Source organism: Macaca fascicularis, chromosome Y (assembly GCF_037993035.2).
Source record: "Macaca fascicularis isolate 582-1 chromosome Y, T2T-MFA8v1.1".
Classification (NCBI taxonomy): Eukaryota; Metazoa; Chordata; class Mammalia; order Primates; family Cercopithecidae; genus Macaca; species Macaca fascicularis.
The window spans coordinates 4,722,248-4,740,345 of record NC_132903.1 but is presented as its reverse complement, the minus strand read 5'-3'; the positions used below and the strand labels follow the sequence as shown (position 1 = coordinate 4,740,345).

At 34.7% G+C, this 18,098-nt stretch overlaps 1 protein-coding gene across 37 annotated transcripts in view; it reads left to right on the top strand.

Annotated features, from left to right (window-relative positions):
• The window catches only part of LOC141406934 (histone demethylase UTY), a 212,305-nt gene that overhangs the window by 136,178 nt on the left and 58,029 nt on the right, over nt 1–18,098 (top strand). For 36 of the 37 annotated variants that reach the window (XM_074030498.1, XM_074030508.1, XM_074030502.1 and 33 more), the window contains 4 exons: nt 3,017–3,789; nt 11,430–11,559; nt 13,068–13,173; nt 14,017–14,222. In XM_074030498.1, coding sequence (XP_073886599.1) covers nt 3,017–3,789; nt 11,430–11,559; nt 13,068–13,173; nt 14,017–14,222 — 1,215 coding nt within the window. Of the gene's footprint in view, nt 1–3,016; nt 3,790–11,429; nt 11,560–13,067; nt 13,174–14,016; nt 14,223–16,131; nt 16,177–18,098 lie in introns of all 37 variants that reach the window. The other variant, XM_074030511.1, reaches the window with a different exon arrangement.

Here is an 18,098-nt window from a genome sequence, read left to right as displayed (position 1 = left end):
CAAAAACTGAGCATCCAGCAATTTTTCAGTTACAGTCTAGGTTATTCTCTTAGTAGGACAGGTTTTTTCCGCTTTTCCTGTGACTCCTTTTCTTTTTCTGATGCCTTGCAGTCTCTTTCTATGGTTCCTGGTTTTGTCCGGGCCATTAGAGTCTTAAAATAGGTCTCAAAGCAGGCCTGCAGTCACTTAGTGTGGATTTGAATTAAACTTAGCTAGGAGTTAATATATGGAAAACCAATCTGGGTGCCCAGCCTGTTCTCCAGCCTGAGTAACTACCTAGAACACTCAGCCAATTATTTCCCTGTCTCTTGTCCCTTTGGTTAGCTACCCTACATTGAAAGATGGCCAGTCTGTCTCACAAAATGTACTCTGTTTCTGTGGAGTTAGCTTAACCCCATAATCACCATTAAAACCTTTTTAAAGTTTTTCAGCATGCACTCCAGTGGAGTGGGCTTTGACGTTTTTCCTCCCATTTCCCCCCTTATAGCACGCTTTCATTGTTGGATCCACCAGACCGGGTCCTATTATGGGAGGTTCGGAGACTGCTTAGCCAGGAGTGTGCCTTAATTCCTCTCACAGCTAGCTGCAGCTGTGGAGCTGGTCCTATAGACCGTATACAGTGTCCTAGGTCTGGTTCTTCCCACACTCGCCTCAGAGCACACAGTCCACACTAAGAGATCTGTGCCTCCCCACGTCACACCCCAAGTTGGTCTGTCCCAAGACTGTCTCTTTCCCACAATTTCACACATCTCCCCCATCCCTGAAACAGTTTTCCTTTCTGACCAGCTTGAGAGGAATTTGAGACAAGCCTGGCCAATATGAAACCCAATTCTTTTTTTTTTTTTTTTTTTTTTTTTTTTCTTTTTTGAAACAGAGTCTTGCTGCATGACCGAGGCTGGAGTGGAGTGGTGCAATCTTGGCTTACTGCAACCCGTGCCTCCCAGGTTCAAGCGATTCTCCAGCCTCAGCCTCCCAAGTAGCTGGGACTACAGGCACATACCACCTTGCCCGGCTAATTTTTGTATTTTTGTTAGAGACAGGTTTTTGCCATGTTGGCCAGGCTGGTCTCAAACTCCTGACCTCAGGTGATCTGCCTGCCTCAGCCACCCAGAGTGGCTGGGATTACAGGCGTGAGCTACCACCCCCAGCCATGAAACCCTGTTTCTACTAAAAAAATATATATATATTACCCAGGCAAGGTGGCATGTGCCTGTAGTCCCAGCTGCTTGGAAGGCTGAGGCACAAGAGTCACTTGAACCTGGCAGGTAGAAGTTGCAGTGAGCCAAGATCACACTACTGCACTCCAGACTGAGCAGCAAAGCAAAACTCTATCTCAAAAAAAAAAAAAGAGGGATTAACATAATTAACTGACTTTCTAGAGCTTACCCGCTACAATCTATTTGGTATCATGTTACATTTTATAATATAATTTTTATGACTGTGTCTCATACATTTAATTGAGTCATTTAATTTTTGTACGTTGTGTGAGAATATCCATTTTGCATAAGGATATTTTATTATTCCAGCATCATTTGTATAAAACTCTTCTTCCCATCTTGGCAACTGTGTCAACAATTAATTTGCAATCTATATGTGGATACATTTGTAGATTCTTTTCTCCTACTCCTGTATATAGTTTTTCTTACACCAATTTACACAGCCTTGGTCACTGTAACTTTATAGTAAGTTTTAAAAATAGGTAAATGTAACTCTACCTTTTTTGTTATTTGTCTCTATTCTAATAGTATGGTATTATATTGCTTGATTTCACATGTAAACCTACTTACTTTCTAAGATAACTCCTCATTTGTCTTGGTGCATAATTCTTATATATTGCTGGGTTTGACATGCTAATATGTTTTTAAGGATCCTGTTGTCTATATTCAAAGGACATGTTTTTCTCAGTGATACATTTTACTGGCTTTCACTGATATTAGAGTATTATTGGCTCTCTGAAATGACTTAGTAAAGTTCTGTCCTGCTGTATATCCTGAAAAGATTTTTGTAAGATTAGTAAAATTTCTTCCTAAAATGTTGTTTGTAAGATCTCTAACAGTATAATCTCTTTTCTTTGTACTTTGCTAAGTTTATATTTACTGTTATGATATATTTAAGTAAAGATTTTTTTAAGTGTTGATCCTTTCAAAGACCAGTTGTATATATTTTTTAACAAATTTTTTCCATTGGTTTTTTGTTTTCTATTTCAGTAATTTTTTTTCCTTCCTGTGTTATTTATTCCCTTGTATTTATTTTCGGTTTGATACTCTTTCCACAACATCTTAAATTGGTATTTTATCTTTTTGATCTTAGACCTTTATTCTTTGACAACCTGAGTGTTTGAAAGTATAAAACCTTCTGAGTATTGCATTAAACTAAATTTTGACATGGTATGCTTTTATTTTTATCAAGTTCAAAGAATTATCTAATTTATTTTGTCATTTCTTAACTTGGCCTGTAGGAAATTTAGATTTCTGTTCTTTAGTTTTCACACATTTGGGTATTTATAGGATTTTATGTTTTCGATATTTGATGTAATTCTTTTTTCAGAAAACACACTTTCTATTATTTCAGGACTTTTAGTTTTATTGAGACTTTTTTTGCATAGTCTATGGCTTATTGTAAATGGTATTCCCTGAAATATACTTCATGTATTAAGTATAATAAGCGTACATGTTTTTCCACATCTAAATTTTGAGATAAACTTTTATTCAGCTAAAAATGTATGTCAGAACTGAACAATTTAAACTTTAAAAAGCCTAATAGGAAAAAAATTATTCACATATTAGTAAATCAAATTAAGCAGGCAGGTTAGATCATTTTCTCTAAAAATACTAACCACTTTAATCTGTTGATTATGGGAACTTTTAAATGATTTTGAGATTTGGCTTAAATTACATTCCACAAAATTTAGTTTCTTTATGGTGGCTTTGCGTTTAACATTTTAATCCTCAAGAGTTTTCTGTATATGCATTCAAGCTTCCATGATATTAAATTTCAATTTTTATTTTTTTTTTAGGGGCTTCATAAAAGTCAGAGTTCATGTGTGTCAGGACCTAATGAAGAACAACCTCTGTTTTCCACTGAGTCTGCCCAGTATCAGCAGGCAACTAGCACTGGTATTAAGAAGCCCAATGAACATCTCACTCTGCCTAGTAATTCGGTACCACAGAAGAATGCTGACAGTCACTTCTCCTCTCATATTGCTACCTCAGGTGGACAACAAGGCATTATTTTTACCAAAGAGAGCAAGCCTTCAAAACATCAATCCTTGGTGCCTGAAACAAGCAGGCATACTGGAGATACATCTAATGGCTGCGCTGATGTCAAGGGACTTTCTAACCATGTTCATCAGTTGATAGCAGATGCTGTTTCCAGTCCTAACCATGGAGATTCACCAAATTTATTAATTGCAGACAATCCTCAGCTCTCTGCCTTGTTGGTTGGAAAAGCCAATGACAATGTGGGTACTGGAACCTGTGACAAAGTCAATAACATCTACCCAGCTGTTCATACAAAGACTGATCATTCTGTTGCCTCTTCACCCTCTTCAGCCATTTCCACAGCAACACCTTCCCCTAAATCCACTGAGCAGGCAAGCATAAACAGTGTTACCAGCCTTAACAGTCCTCACAGTGGAATACACACAATCAATGGAGAGGGGCTGGAGAACTCACAGAGCTCTACAAAAGTAGACCTGCCTTTAGTTAGCCACAGATCTACTTCTCAGATCATACCATCAATGTCAGTGTCTATATGCCCCAGTTCAACAGAAGTTCTGAAAGCATTCAGGTTAGTGTGGGAAAATTCATCACAAAATGAAAATGGTCAGCTTCTGGCCAGATCAGACAACTAAAATGTTTATGTGATATATTAATAAATGTAACATGCTCAAAAGATTATAGAGTCACTCACATAAAACAATAGTGTCAAAAGGAAATTTATTATGTTGAAAATTGTGGATTTTTTCTTCTTTATTTTCCTTTAAGTTCTGGTATACATGTGCAGAACTGCAGGTTTGTTACATAGGTATACATGTGCCATGGTGGTTTGCCTCAACTATCAACCCATCTTCTAGGTTTTAAGTCCCTCCTGGATTAGGTATTTGTCCTGATGCTCTCCCTCCCTGTGCCCCCAACCCCTGAGAGGCCCTGGTATATGATATACTGCAGTTTTGCTGCATTTCCTGTCTCTCCTGGAAACTATATAACTTCTAGAGTCTGACAAAATGTTTTCTCAAATATAAGCAAAGACTAGCCTTAATAATCAGTAAGGCCTATTACTACTCTTAACATTCTACAGCTCTAACTTATCAGCCAGTTTGATAAGACTTGCTATATTGTGCTACTCTTTTTTTTTCTCTCTTACACTTTAAGTTCTAAGGTACACATGCACAACGTGCAGGTTTCTTACATATGTATACATGAGACATGTTGGTGTGCTGCACCCATTAACTCGTCATTTACATAAGGTATATCTCCTAATGCTCTCCCTCCCCCCCACCTCCCCACAATAGGACCTGGTGTGTGATGTTCCCCTTCCTGTGTCCAAGTGATCTCATTGTTCAGTTCCCACCTGTGAGTAAAAACATGTGGTATTTCGTTTTCTGTTCTTGTGATAGTTTGCTGAGAATGATGGTTTCCAGCTGTGGACTCATCCTTTTTTATGGCTGCATAGTATTCCATGGTGTCTATGTGCCACATTTTCTTAATCCAGTCTGTCTCTGATTGACATTTGGGTTGATTCCAAGTCTTTGCTATTGTGAATAGTACCACAATAAACATACATGTGCATGTGTCTTTATAGCAGCATGACTTATAATCCTTTGGGTATATTCCCAGTAATGGGATGGCCGGGTCAAATGGTATTTCTAGTTCTAGATCCTTGAGGAATCGCCACACTGTTTTCCACAATGGTTGAACTAGTTTACAGTCCCACCAACAGTGTAAAAGTGTTCCTATTTCTCCACATCCTCTCCAGCACCTGTTGTTTCCTGATTTGTTAGTGATTGCCATTCTAACTGGTGTGAGATGGTATCTCATTGTGGTTTTGATTTGCTTTCTCTGATGGCGAGTGATGATGAGCATTTTTTCATGTGTCTGTTGGCTGTATGCATGTCTTCTTTTGAGAAGTGTCTGTTCATATCCTTTGCCCACTTTTTGATGGGGTTGTTTTTTTTCTTGTAAATTTGTTTGAGTTATTTGTAGGTTCTGGATATTAGCCCTTTGTCAGATGAGTAGATTGCAAAAATTTTCTCCCATTCTGTAGGTTGCCTGTTCACTCTGATGGTAGTTTCTTTTGCTGTGCAGAAGCTCTTTAGTTTAATTAGATCCCATTTGTCAATTTTGCCTTTTGTTGCCATTGCTTTTGGTGTTTTAGACATGAAGTCCCTGCCCTTGCCTATGTCCTGAATGATATTACCTAGGTTTTCTTCCAGGGTTTTTATGGTTTTAGATCTAACATTTAAATATCTAATCCATCTTGAATTAATTTCCGTGTAAGGAGTAAGGAAAGGATCCAGTTTCAGCTTTCTACTTATGGCTAGCTAATTTTCCCAGCACCATTTATTAAATAGGGAATCTTTCCTCCATTTCTTGTTTTTGTCAGGTTTGTCAAAGATCAGATGGCTGTAGATGTGTGGTATTATTTCTGAGAGCTCTGTTCTGTTCCATTGGTCTATATCTTTGTTTTCGTACCATTACCATGCTGTTTTGTTTACTGTAGCCTCACAGTATAGTTTGAAGTCAGGTAGCATGATGCCCCCAGCTTTGTTTTTTTGGCTTAGGATTGTCTTGGCAATGCAGGGTCTTTTTTGGTTCCATATGAACTTTAAAGCAGTTTTTTCCAATTCTGTGAAGAAACTCATTGGTAGCTTGATGGGGATGGCATTGAATCCATAAATTACCTTGGGCAGTATGGCCATTTTCACGACATTGATTCTTCCTATCCATGAGCATGGTATGTTCTTCCATTTGTTTGTGTCCTGTTTTATTTCACTGAGCAGTGGTTTGTAGTTCTCCTTGAAGAGGTCCTTTACATCCCTTGTAAGTTGGATTCCTAGGTATTTTATTCTCTTTGAAGCTATTGTGAATGGGAGTTCATTCATGATTTGGCTGTTTGTCCATTACTGGTGTATAAGAATGCTTGTGATTTTTGCACATTAATTTTGTATCCTGAGACTTTCCTGAAGTTGCTTATTAGCTTAAGGAAATTTTGGGCTGAGACAGTGGGGTTTTCTAAATATACAATCATGTCATCTGCAAACAGGGACAATTTGACTTCTTCTTTTCCTAACTGAATACCCTTGATTTCTTTCTCTTGCCTGATTGCCCTAGCCAGAACTTCCAACAGAATGTTGAATAGGAGTGGTGAGAGAGGGCATCCCTGTCTTGTGCCAGTTTTCAAAGGGAATCCTTCCAGGTTTTGCCCATTCAGTATGATATTGGCTGTGGGTTTGTCATAAATAGCTCTTATTATTTTGAGATACTTTCCATCAATACCGAATTTATTGAGTTTTTAGCATGAAGGGCTGTTGAATTTTGTCAAAGGCCTTTTCTGCATCTATTGAGATAATCATGTGGTTTTTGTCTTTGGTTCTGTTTATATGTTGGATTACATTTATTGATTTGTGTATGTTGAACCACCCTTGCATCCTGGGGATGAAGCCCACTTGATCATGGTGGATAAGCTTTTTGATGTGCTGCTGGATTCGGTTTGCCAGTATTTCACTGAGTATTTTTGCACCGATCTTCATCAGGGATATTGGTCTAAAATTCTCTTTTTCTTGTTGTATCTCTCTCAGGCTTTGGTATCAGGATGATGTTGGTTGGCCTCGTAAAATGAGTTAGGGAGGATTCCCTCTTTTTCTATTGATTGGAATAGTATCAGAAGGAATGGTACCAGCTCCTCCTTGTACCTCTGGTAGTTTTGGCTGTAAATCCATCTGGTCCTGTACTTTTTTTGGTTTGTAAGCTATTAATTAGTGCCTCAATTTCAGAGTCTGCTATTGGTCTATTCAGGGGTTTAAATGCTACTCTTTTAAGCAATGGGGGTTCACATGTTTGTTTAAAAATTGGTTTTCATTCCATTCCCACAAAAAAGAATCAAGAACACTTTCTTTGTTATTAAGGCAACAGATTGATGCCCCCAAAGAGCCTCGTCTACCTTTTTAAAAAACAGCTTTATTGAGATATAATTCACATACCATATGGTTTGGTCATTTAGTGTATATAGTTCATTTGGTTTTAGCAGATTACCAGATGTGTACAGTCATTGTCACGGTCAGTTTTACAGCATTTGTGCTACCTCAAAAACAAACCCGACATAGACTTTAAACACAATAAAATTAAATCTTAGTAAGTTATCTTACGTCTTATAAATGTTCTGTATAGAAGAGTATAAAATGTAAGTGAAAGTCACTTCGGATGCCAAAAAACACATACTGTATGCCTTCTATATTTTTAGTACCTAAACTTGGAAATTTTAACAATAGTACATTTGTTTTATTAGATTCATAAAAGAGCTTTCTGAAATTAGATGCAAATTAACAGAAAAGAAATACCCTATAACTAGACAATCTAAACATTATTTTTAATCTACTTTGGTCATTTTATTAAAAAGTTTTTAAACTTCAAATTTGAAAACAGTTTTTGCCAAATGATGATATAACTCTTTTCCTGGTACTGTGAGATGTTAAGATGTTACATATTTCTTCTCTATGACTGTATGTGAACGTTGTTAGACTCTCAGGCATTTCGGTTATTTTATTAGAAACCATTGTGTGTCAGCCATTAAATGTATGTTAACTGATCAGCTTCTAAGATGAAACCAAAAATTTTTGCTTTTTTATAATTTATGGTTACAACAACCTTGGGGAGCAGTAATGTAGTAGTGATAATGTTTTTATTTTTGCAAAATAATTAAATTATATATTTTATATTAACGGACTATAGATTTTAATCTATATCATTTTGAGGTGTACATAAATAATCACTTTGTAATAAAATGCATTCTTAAAGAGTTATTTTTGGGTTAGACATGGTAAAAGGACTTTACCTTACCAGAAATGAATCGTTTTATTTTTTAAAGCTATAAATAGTGTATCTTTAAAATATTGTAAGTATCTGTGGCTGCAAGACTATTCCAATAAATGTAGCTTCCAATGTGCTATTGAAGATAACATACCAAAAAGAAAATAGGAGAGAAATTAAGAAAGCAAAGGACAACAGTCGCAGAAAGAAAGAGAATACAAGGATGGATTCTAAAGTTGGGAATGAAATTATTCTGAGTTGTAGAGAAAGAGCCAGAATGAGAAATGATAGTTTCTATTTGGGCGCCATTTCAGTCAGGTGATAGTGGCATCTGTTCTGGGGAGAAAACTGAGATTCAAATAAATTAAGTAATATGGGAGTAAAAGAGTTAATTTCCCTGATTAAGGAGGCTTATAAGGAAAGATAAATTATTATGAGGTGTTTAGAGAGAATCTCATTGTATCCTTAATTTATATGGGTGAACTTGAAAGTAAACTTAATTAGGTTATTTTCAAAAAAGCCATTTTTATTATTATATAATGATGAATGTCTTCAATATGTAACTAAGGGTTAACAGGAAGCTTTCAGAGTAAGATAAACTCTTCAGTCTTTCCAACACCTGCTTTTTCTTCAACTTTGTTTTATTCCCATTATGAACTTAAGTTTCATAATTTCTTTTGAAGAATTTTGGATTCTTCATACATACATTCAGAAGTTAGTCTATTTCTGTTGTCTGTAGAATTATTCCATAAATGTAGCTATGTAAAAAGACCTATCTCTTTGCATTAGGGTCAGATTGTATAGCTGTTAAGTAAAAGATATACTATTTACTTTTTTTAAACACCTATATTATTTCCTTTAAGAAGCTTCCTAAAGCTTGTGATTTAACTCTAATAATTGATAGAAATATATCAAGGAATTGTTACATATGATTTATTGTACCATTTATTCTGATAGTCTTCTTATTTGTATATTCCTGGTCCATTATTTTTAATCAGGAAAGCATTGTGCTTCTTTCACAATTTAAATTGTGATTTCAGCATTCAAGTGATTGAGTCATGGCTCCTTTGCTCATGCCTCGTCTTATTCTTTCTTCAGATGCCAGTATCTACGTTTTCCAATGCTTTAGCTTCCTATGTATCCACTTTTTTTTCTTTTATAGACCGTAGAAATTACAAAGACCGAATTCTACAGTCAATCCCAATTTCTTAGTCTAATTGTTTTGTTGTTGTTGTTGTTGTTTGTTTTATTTTGTTTTTCAGATGGAGTTTTGCTCTTGTCAACCAGGCTGGAGTGCAATAGCACTATCTCAGCTCACTACAACGTCTGCCTCCCAGGTTCAAGCTATTTTACCGCCTCAGCCTCCCATGTAGCTGGGATTACAGGCTCCTGCCACCATGTAGAGCTAATTTTGTATTTTTAGTAGAGACGGGGTTTCTACATGGTGGTCAGGCTGGTCCCAAACTCCCAACCTCAGATCATCCACCCACCTCTGCCTCCAAAAGTGCTATGATCACAGGCATGAGCCACAGCACCCTGCCTAGTCTCTTTTTTTATAGAGGTGATCGTTTAACTAATTTTTGATAGTAAAATAAATTAACATAAAGAAATTTCTAGTACAGTTAAATACTTCACCAAATTTAGTACAATTAAGTACTGGTATAGTGAGAATACTTGAATTGTCTCTTCACCAAGTATATTCTATTTATTTAAAACAAAAGTTATGAGGAGTTTATAAATTAGGTTCAATTCTGTATTTAAGTTTAAAAGCTTAATGTGTATCATCTGTAACTAAACCTATGGGTTACTTTGCTTTGTGGAGAGAAACTGAAATCTAGATACTACTTTAGAATGTAATAGGTAGTTAAATGTAAACGTTTAATAGATATTTGCACATTTTTGATTTAAAAAATAGGTAAGTCAAATTTCTAACCAAATTCATAACTTAAAAATGCATGAAGACCTTTTTAATTGTTTAAAAAGGTTATACAGCCTGGTGCGGTGGCTCACGCCTGTAATCCCAGCACTTTGGGAGGCCGAGGCAGGCGGATCACAAGGTCAAGAGATGAAGACCATCCTGGCTAACACAGTGAAACCCCGTCTTTACTAAAAACACAAAAAATTAGCCAGGCGTGGTGGCGGGCACTTGTAGTCCCAGCTACTCAGGAAGCTGAGGCAGAAGAATGGTGTGAACCCAGGAGGCGTAGCTTGCAGTGAGCTGAGATTGCACCACTGCACTCCAGCCTGGGGGACAGAGCCAGACTCCGTATTAAAAAAAAAAAAAAGGTTATACACCCTAGTAGCTATTTACTATAACATCTTAAAAGTGTATATGTTGCATTTCAAGGCTTCATTTGTATTAGTCCAACCACAGAGGCATGACTTGAAAGTTTTTTTCTGTGTAGGGAAATAAAGCAAAACAAGCTTTTGCTTCAGCTTTTATTATTCTATATATTGAAATAAAAACATAATTTCTTCTGAAACAAATGCAGTTACTGATGTATTTTTTACTTTCCAAAACAGAATTTTCAGATTTTTGTCTGAAATATTAACATTTTTGAGAGTTCCTTCCTTTGATATTTTAATTCAGTGATTATTTCTTAATTTTAATAATTAGGTGAGACAGCTTGAATAATTTGAAAGGCTTACTAGTTTTCTGAATTTGTTAAAATATTAAGGGTTTAGGAAATCACTTCTTGTATTTGCATACTAAAAGAAGAATTGGATTATGGAAATAATTTTACCATATTTTAAGAATTTATATCAATAATTTAACAAATATTGTACCTTTCATTAAAGAAAAATTCAAATACTGTTAAATATGCAAAATGTGACAACACAGAGCAACTACACACGTCACTTAAAATTATAAGATGTGAAAGTTTGGTAAATGGAGTCTTATTGAGTATTAGCTAATTCCACAGAAAGTAAGTCTTGAGGGTGAAACTAATGAGCTTTCTGAATTTGAAAGTTTTCACAATGGTATTCTAGAAATAATTACTAAGATGTGATGTCAGAAAGGAGATATACTATGATATTAAGGATATGTAAATCACTTCTTGATCAACTATTTTACCATTTTATGGAGAACATTTAACAGTGGCACATGTTGGAGAGAACATTTGAGTTTATATTAATGTTTCGTATGAGAAAGCAAATTGGAAAATGAATGAGGAATTTTGTCAACACTTTATATACTCTTGTGTGTAGAATACTTTGTTTAGCTTTTATAAGACCTGCTGAAATTTAATAGTTCTCAATTTCTTATTTAATGGATCTGAATATCTTACACTATTTGTATTTTTGTGAATGCCTTATGCCTTTTATTTCAGATTTTCTTTTTTTTCTATTTTTAAAATAAATATATAACTGATATATTTCTTCTGCTTTTTTTTTTTAAAGGAATCTAGGTAAAAATGGCTTGTCTAATAGCTGCATTTTGTTAGATAAATGTCCACCTCCAAGACCACCAACTTCACCATACCCACCCTTGCCAAAGGACAAGTTGAATCCACCCACACCTAGTATTTATGTGAGTCCCCATTGAGTAACTTATAAATAAATCAAGAGTCTGAACTAATGTGTCTTTTAGAAAATAGATGTATTTGTTAAATCAAGCCAGATTCCCTTAGGGAGCATAGACTTTACTCTCATAGGTTTAATATTTCAGAAAAAATATGTTTATATTTCAGGGCACATAACAAATGAGTGCTCTTACTCTAAACACTGCCTACCAACCTGTTTTTGAAAATAAAGTTCTATTGGAACATAACCATGCTTATTTAGTTAGTTGCTATCTTTATGATTGCATTTTCAATACATTGACAGAGTTTGCAAAAGAGACTAGGTTGTCCGTAAAGCCAAAAATATTTATTATCTGGCCTTTGACAGAAAAGGTTCTTGACCACTGAGTATGCAAACAGATTTTGTCTAGAAAAATTAAGGTCTTCTCAAATATTGACTGGGATTATATGAGAGCAGCAAAAGATAATTGTTTTCTAGGGTCAGCTTTTAGTAAACATGGTTCTAAATCTGAATTCTGGCACTGCTGGTTATGTATACCTGTTGAATGTTACATTTCCTTAATAAAGGGATTTTTTTCTATCTTCATAAAAACTGGTTGATGATATAAAAGTGATTATGAGTACGTGTTATTTAAAAGTTTTACATAAATACATGTAGGTATAAAATTTTCATTGGAATTTAAGTGGCTCTTTTACTATTTAGCAACATAAACGTTTGATGAAGAAAGCTGATGTGGCTTACATCAAAATAACTTACGTATTTTTCCTCCTGAAGAGTTTGTGTCACCAACTTTTTCATTCTCCTTCACAAATTAAAGAATCTGAAGCTAAAACATGAAAAGACAATAATTAGAATGATCTCGAATCAAATCTGTAAGAGAGGATTTTGGAGATTTTGGCCTTTTTTTGGACAGATGTTCAATATTAATTTTTTACCTAGTTGAAATTTATTAACATTGGTATTAGAAGAGTCATGGAAGAGAGACTAAAATAAGCTTTTCCTTTGAAACTTTGAGGCAACAAATACAAATTCAAGGTTTGCCTGTTGTAGGTCTTAATTCTCTAAAAGTTTTGATAATAGTTTTTAAAAGTTTGATTTTAAACTTTAAATGTCACTTCTACCTGTTGTCTCATTTAAGAAGCAATAGAAGATAACTCGAAAAATATGCTTGGTAAATACTTTTGAAGAGCTCAAATAATTTAAAAGAATTTTATGAATCACTGTGATATAAGAGATAGGTAACAGTTTTAAAACAAATCAAATTTCAAATGTAATTTTTTAAAGAGAGGCTTTGTTTTAGCTATTACCTCCACACTTACCTGACAAGACAAATGATACAGTACTGTAATATGTAGCAACACAATATCAAAGGTTAGGATGCACTGCAAATTTTAAAAGCCAGATTGATGGAAAAAACTCACAAATTTCAAGTATTTAGTCATTTTATTAAAGACACAAATCCGAGGTATATTTTGTCATTTGTCTGAGACCTAACAAAATATTTTGCTTTTACAGTTGGAAAATAAACGTGATGCTTTCTTTCCTCCATTACATCAATTTTGTACAAATCCAAAAAACCCTGTTACAGTAATACGTGGCCTTGCTGGAGCTCTTAAATTAGGTAAGCTTGAAACCAAGATTGAATATTTGTTTTACTATCTGTAAATTTTTATAACATTGACAGAACACTGATATTTTTCCCCCAGCATTCTGAGTCTTTATTTTAATGTGTGTTATTTTCTTTCTCACTCACTTTTTGTCTCTCATGCATGAACAAGCATCTTTAGCACTGATGCAAGTGATAATGCAGATATCATATACAGATAATAACAGATATACATTTAGCTCAGTAAATAGAGGGATGACTTTGAATAGAATGGAGGTAGGTTTGCCCTAAGCAGTACCCAGCTTGACCTTTACCTTTAGCATACTGATTTCAGGTACCCAAAATATTTTCCTTTCACATTTCCCCCATTTAAAAAAAGAAAAAATCTTTTGGAGAAAGCACTTGAGAAGATAATAGTCTCCAGTGTGGGGTTTTGTCTGATCTTTCATGGCTAGGATGGTTTATTCCTGTTATGAAAAATATTCACCAATACTAGACTCTAGCAATAAGTTTATTATCGTTTTTTGAACATAATATTGTGGTGGATTTTTACTTTAGATTTAAATTTGGTATTATTATCCAACATACAATATTTAGGTTACATAGTTGAAGAAGTTCTGAGTATTAAATATAAGTAAAATTGGATTATGTTTATAAATGCTAAAACCCACTACACCTTGACGTGATGGTTATAGCCAGAGCTTCAAGGACCTGCTATGTAACTCTGATACCAAATGACTTGGAGCCCTCTTAAGGGAAACTGATGGAACTCTATTAAAGAAGTTTTTTTAAGTACTTTGACATTTTAATTGAACTGAATACAGCTTTACTGATTAATGAAACTTATTATTTGTAAAGATCTTGGACTTTTCTCTACCAAAACTTTGGTAGAAGCTAACAATGAACATATGGTAGAAGTGAGGACACAGTTGCTGCAACCAGCAGATGAAAACTGGGATCCCACTGGAACAAAGAAAATCTGGCATTGTGAAAGTAATAGATCTCATACTACAATTGCTAAATATGCACAATACCAGGCTTCCTCCTTCCAGGAATCATTGAGAGTAAGTTTTTCTTTCTTCCTTTTTTAATTTTTACTATTTTTTAATAGTGCATATTACTTTCATAACTACTGTCTAGTGCATACTGTTAACAGTTTGTTTTTAAAGTGCTATAGTTCATAAATTATTAAATTTTTATTTTATTTTATTATTTTGTTGTTTTTGAGACAGAGTCTTGCTGTCTCTCGCCTAGGCTGGAATGAAATGGAGCAATCTCAGCTCATTGCAGCCTACACCTCCCGGGTTCAAGTGATTCTCCCACCTCAGCCTCCCAAGTAGCTGGAATTACAGGCACCCGCCATCATTGCCTGACTAATTTTTGTATTTGTGTAGAGACAGGGTTTCACCATGTTGGCCAGGCTAGTCTTGAACTCCTGACCTCAGGTGATCCGCTCACCTCAGCCTCCCAAAGTGCTGGGATTACAGGTGTGAGCCACCATGCCTGATAAACTTTTTAAAATGTAAGCAGAATTACAGTGTATAAAACACACATTGGTAATAGAGAAATAAAATTCCTATTTTACGTCTACCTTATTTTTGGAATATTTTAATGATAAACTAAGCCTACGTACTGTTTGCAGAATGATACTTAATATGAAGAAAATTATCTGGTCAGCTCAGGTATTCACTCAGCAGTGAAAAGATGTTCGTATTTTACTTTATCTGGATAATTTTTCTTTGGGAGCATTAGCAGTCTTCCTCTATTAATTGTAGTCTCTAAAAAAACTATAGAAGAAGAAATTTACAGAAATGTGTCAAAAATACATGGAAAATTGAAAAACAAAATCTTAAACAGGACAGTGGTTAGTAAAACACCTAATAGTAAATGAGGAGAAACAGAATTGTTAGAAATAAGAGTTTCTGAATTTTTTCAAAAAAAATTAAGAAAATAGTTAAGCAATGCAACCACAATTGTATTTCTCAAATATTTGTTTAAATTGTTTGTTCTTACTGGCCCCTTTAAATTACAAATTTGGCCAGGCTCAATGGCTCACGCCTGTAAAACCACCAGTTTGGGAGGCTGAGGCAGGTGGATCACTTGCGGTCAGGAGTTCAAGACCAGCCTGGCCAACACAGTGAAATCCCATCATCTCTACAAAAATACAAAAATTAGCCCCATGTGGTGGCGGCGGGTGCCTGTATTCCAAGCTACTCTTGAGGCTGATGCAGGAGAATCACTTGAAACCAGGAGACAGAGCTTCCAGTGAACTGAGATTGTGCCACTTCATTCCAGTCTGGTTGACAGAGTAAGACTTCACCTCAAAAAAAGGAAATAAATGAAATTATAAATAAATTATAAAATAGAACTGCGGTTTACTATATCAGATGAAAGAATGTAGAAAAGTTACGTTTTTATAAAGCTGTTACCTTGAAACTTAAAGTTTTATAGCTGAAAAGTATGTTGTTGGAAGTTTCAAATTTATAATTTGCTAATGTCATTGACCCCCAGAAGATGTTTAAAATTTTGACCTCATTTTGTATTTTCATCACATTGATATCACAGGAATCCGATTCTGCTGTGAAAATAGTATATTTTTTGGATTTTTTGTTATATGGTAAACAGGAAAGTAATGATTTAACAATTTTTGTTAAATTCAGTGGCATTGGGTATTCATGTTATTGTGCAGCCAAAACCACAATTCATCTCGAGCACCTTTTTATCGTCTCAAACTGAAACTCTGACCCCATGAAACATAACTCATCATTAGTTAATAAACCATGAAAATCTGAGACAGGTCTCAGATAGTTTAGAAAGTTTATTTTGCCAAGGTTGAGGATGTGTGCATGTGACACAGCCTCAGGAAGTCCTGACGACATGTCCCCAAGGTCAGAACAAAGTTTGATTTTATACAATTTGGGGAGACATAAGACATCAATCAACGTATGTAAGATGAACATTGGTTCATTCCAGAAAGGTGGGACAACTCGAAGTGAGGAGGCGTCTTCCAGGCCATAGGTAGGTAAGAAATAAATGGTTGTATTCTTTTGAGTTTATGATTAACCTCTCCAAAGGAGGCAATCAGATATACATTTGACTCAGTAAATAGAGGGGTGACTTTAAATAGAATAAAAGCAGGTTTGCCCTAAGCAGTACCCAGCTTGACCTTTCCCTTTAGCATAGTGATTTCAGGTACCCAAGATCTTTTCCCTTCACATTTCCCCCATTAAAAAAAAATCTCTTGGAGAAAGCATTTGAGAAGAAAATGAGTCTCTGATGTCAGGTTTTTGTCTGATCTTTCATGGCTAGGATGGTTTATTCCTATTACTTAAAAATATTTGGCGATACTAGACTCTAGCCACAGGTTTACTATTGTTTTTGAAACATAATTTTTCTTTCTCCAGTTTTCTATTAAAGACAAATCATGGTAGGATCTATTTTCTTTATTAAACTCAGCCGTATTATTTGTATAAAGTACAGCAAGAATAGTTATTTTTCCAATAGGCTTCTTTTTTTAATTGGCTTTGATGGAACTTTGTTTCGTAGAAGTAGTCTCAGCTAACACTTTTTTAAAGCTGAGCCCAGCCATCGATTTCTACTATCAATACCTATGAGTTGGTTGAATTCCTCTACTCTTGATTTTCCAAGATAAAGTTGGGGTTCCTAGGCCTATCAGAAAATGACATTCTTTACTTACCACAGGATGGTAACCCTATATAGGGACCATGCAGACAAAGGTATGAGGCCAGATTTCCCAAGGGAATTTTATTGACTCCATAAGTCAAGTTTGACTCCTTAAAGGAAAGTACACCATTTCAGTCAAAGCCTTGGTAAAATAACCAGTTTCTACCATTGTGTCCTATTACAAATGAAAACAGATTTTTATTTCACTTATGCAAATAATTGTATTGCCATAATTGTTAAGAATACTTTCAAGTAGTTTTCAATTTCTGGAGAAATCAGATAGAAACAAATATACTACAAATTTTCTTCATAAGAATACTCAATTGTTAAAAGTTTTAAAAACTTGAAAGTTTTCTTGACTTTGGAAAAACAAAGGATCAACAACATTTTAAGCAAAAAGTTTAAAAGATTACTTCAAATTCTGTTTAGTCCATGCAGATAATTCCTGTTCTACTTGATATTCACAAACATTTCAGCTCTCCGTGAGTCCTGACAGTTTTTTCTGTATTCTCATGTCACAGTCTCAAAGTTATCAGACACTTGCATTCAAGAGCATCTGTTAGAGTTTATAGCTGATTGGGAAACCACCTTCTAAAGAGGACCAAATAAAGACAACAATTGTCTGTGGATGACTAAAAGTTTTAGAGCAGTCATAGTCAAACACACAATTGACTAGGAAATTTATTACCTCTGTGGCACAGAATAATTTAACATAACTATTTCAATTATTACTAATCATGTACATTAAGACATAACAGAATTATAGGAGTTTCCTATAATTTTGGAACACACAGCCATAACAGATATATACAAATGCAGCCCTAAGAAAGCCAATCACCTTTTTATATTTGACAATGCTTACTATATAATTTTTATGTCAAATAAGCCAAATATGTCATTTTTGGACATTAGAGGACCTATTAATATCTTAAAGGACTAATTAAGTCAGAAAAAGACAGAATTTATCATTTGGTATTGGAAAGTTTGTCAAATATTAAAGATTTAAAGCACCTTGATATTACAAAATAGGATCAGAGGTCATTGTAAAATAAATCATTAATTTAAAACGGAGTGATAACTCAAGAATTTTTTAAAAAGGTGAAAACCTTCATTACTGAGGATACTTAACTTCCCACACAATAAGCCCTAATAAAAACAGCATGAAACCAATTAAATTTGTTATCCAAAATTTTATAAACAATCTATAAAATTTTCATAGTGATATTAAGATATAACTTCCATACTCTTTTATAATC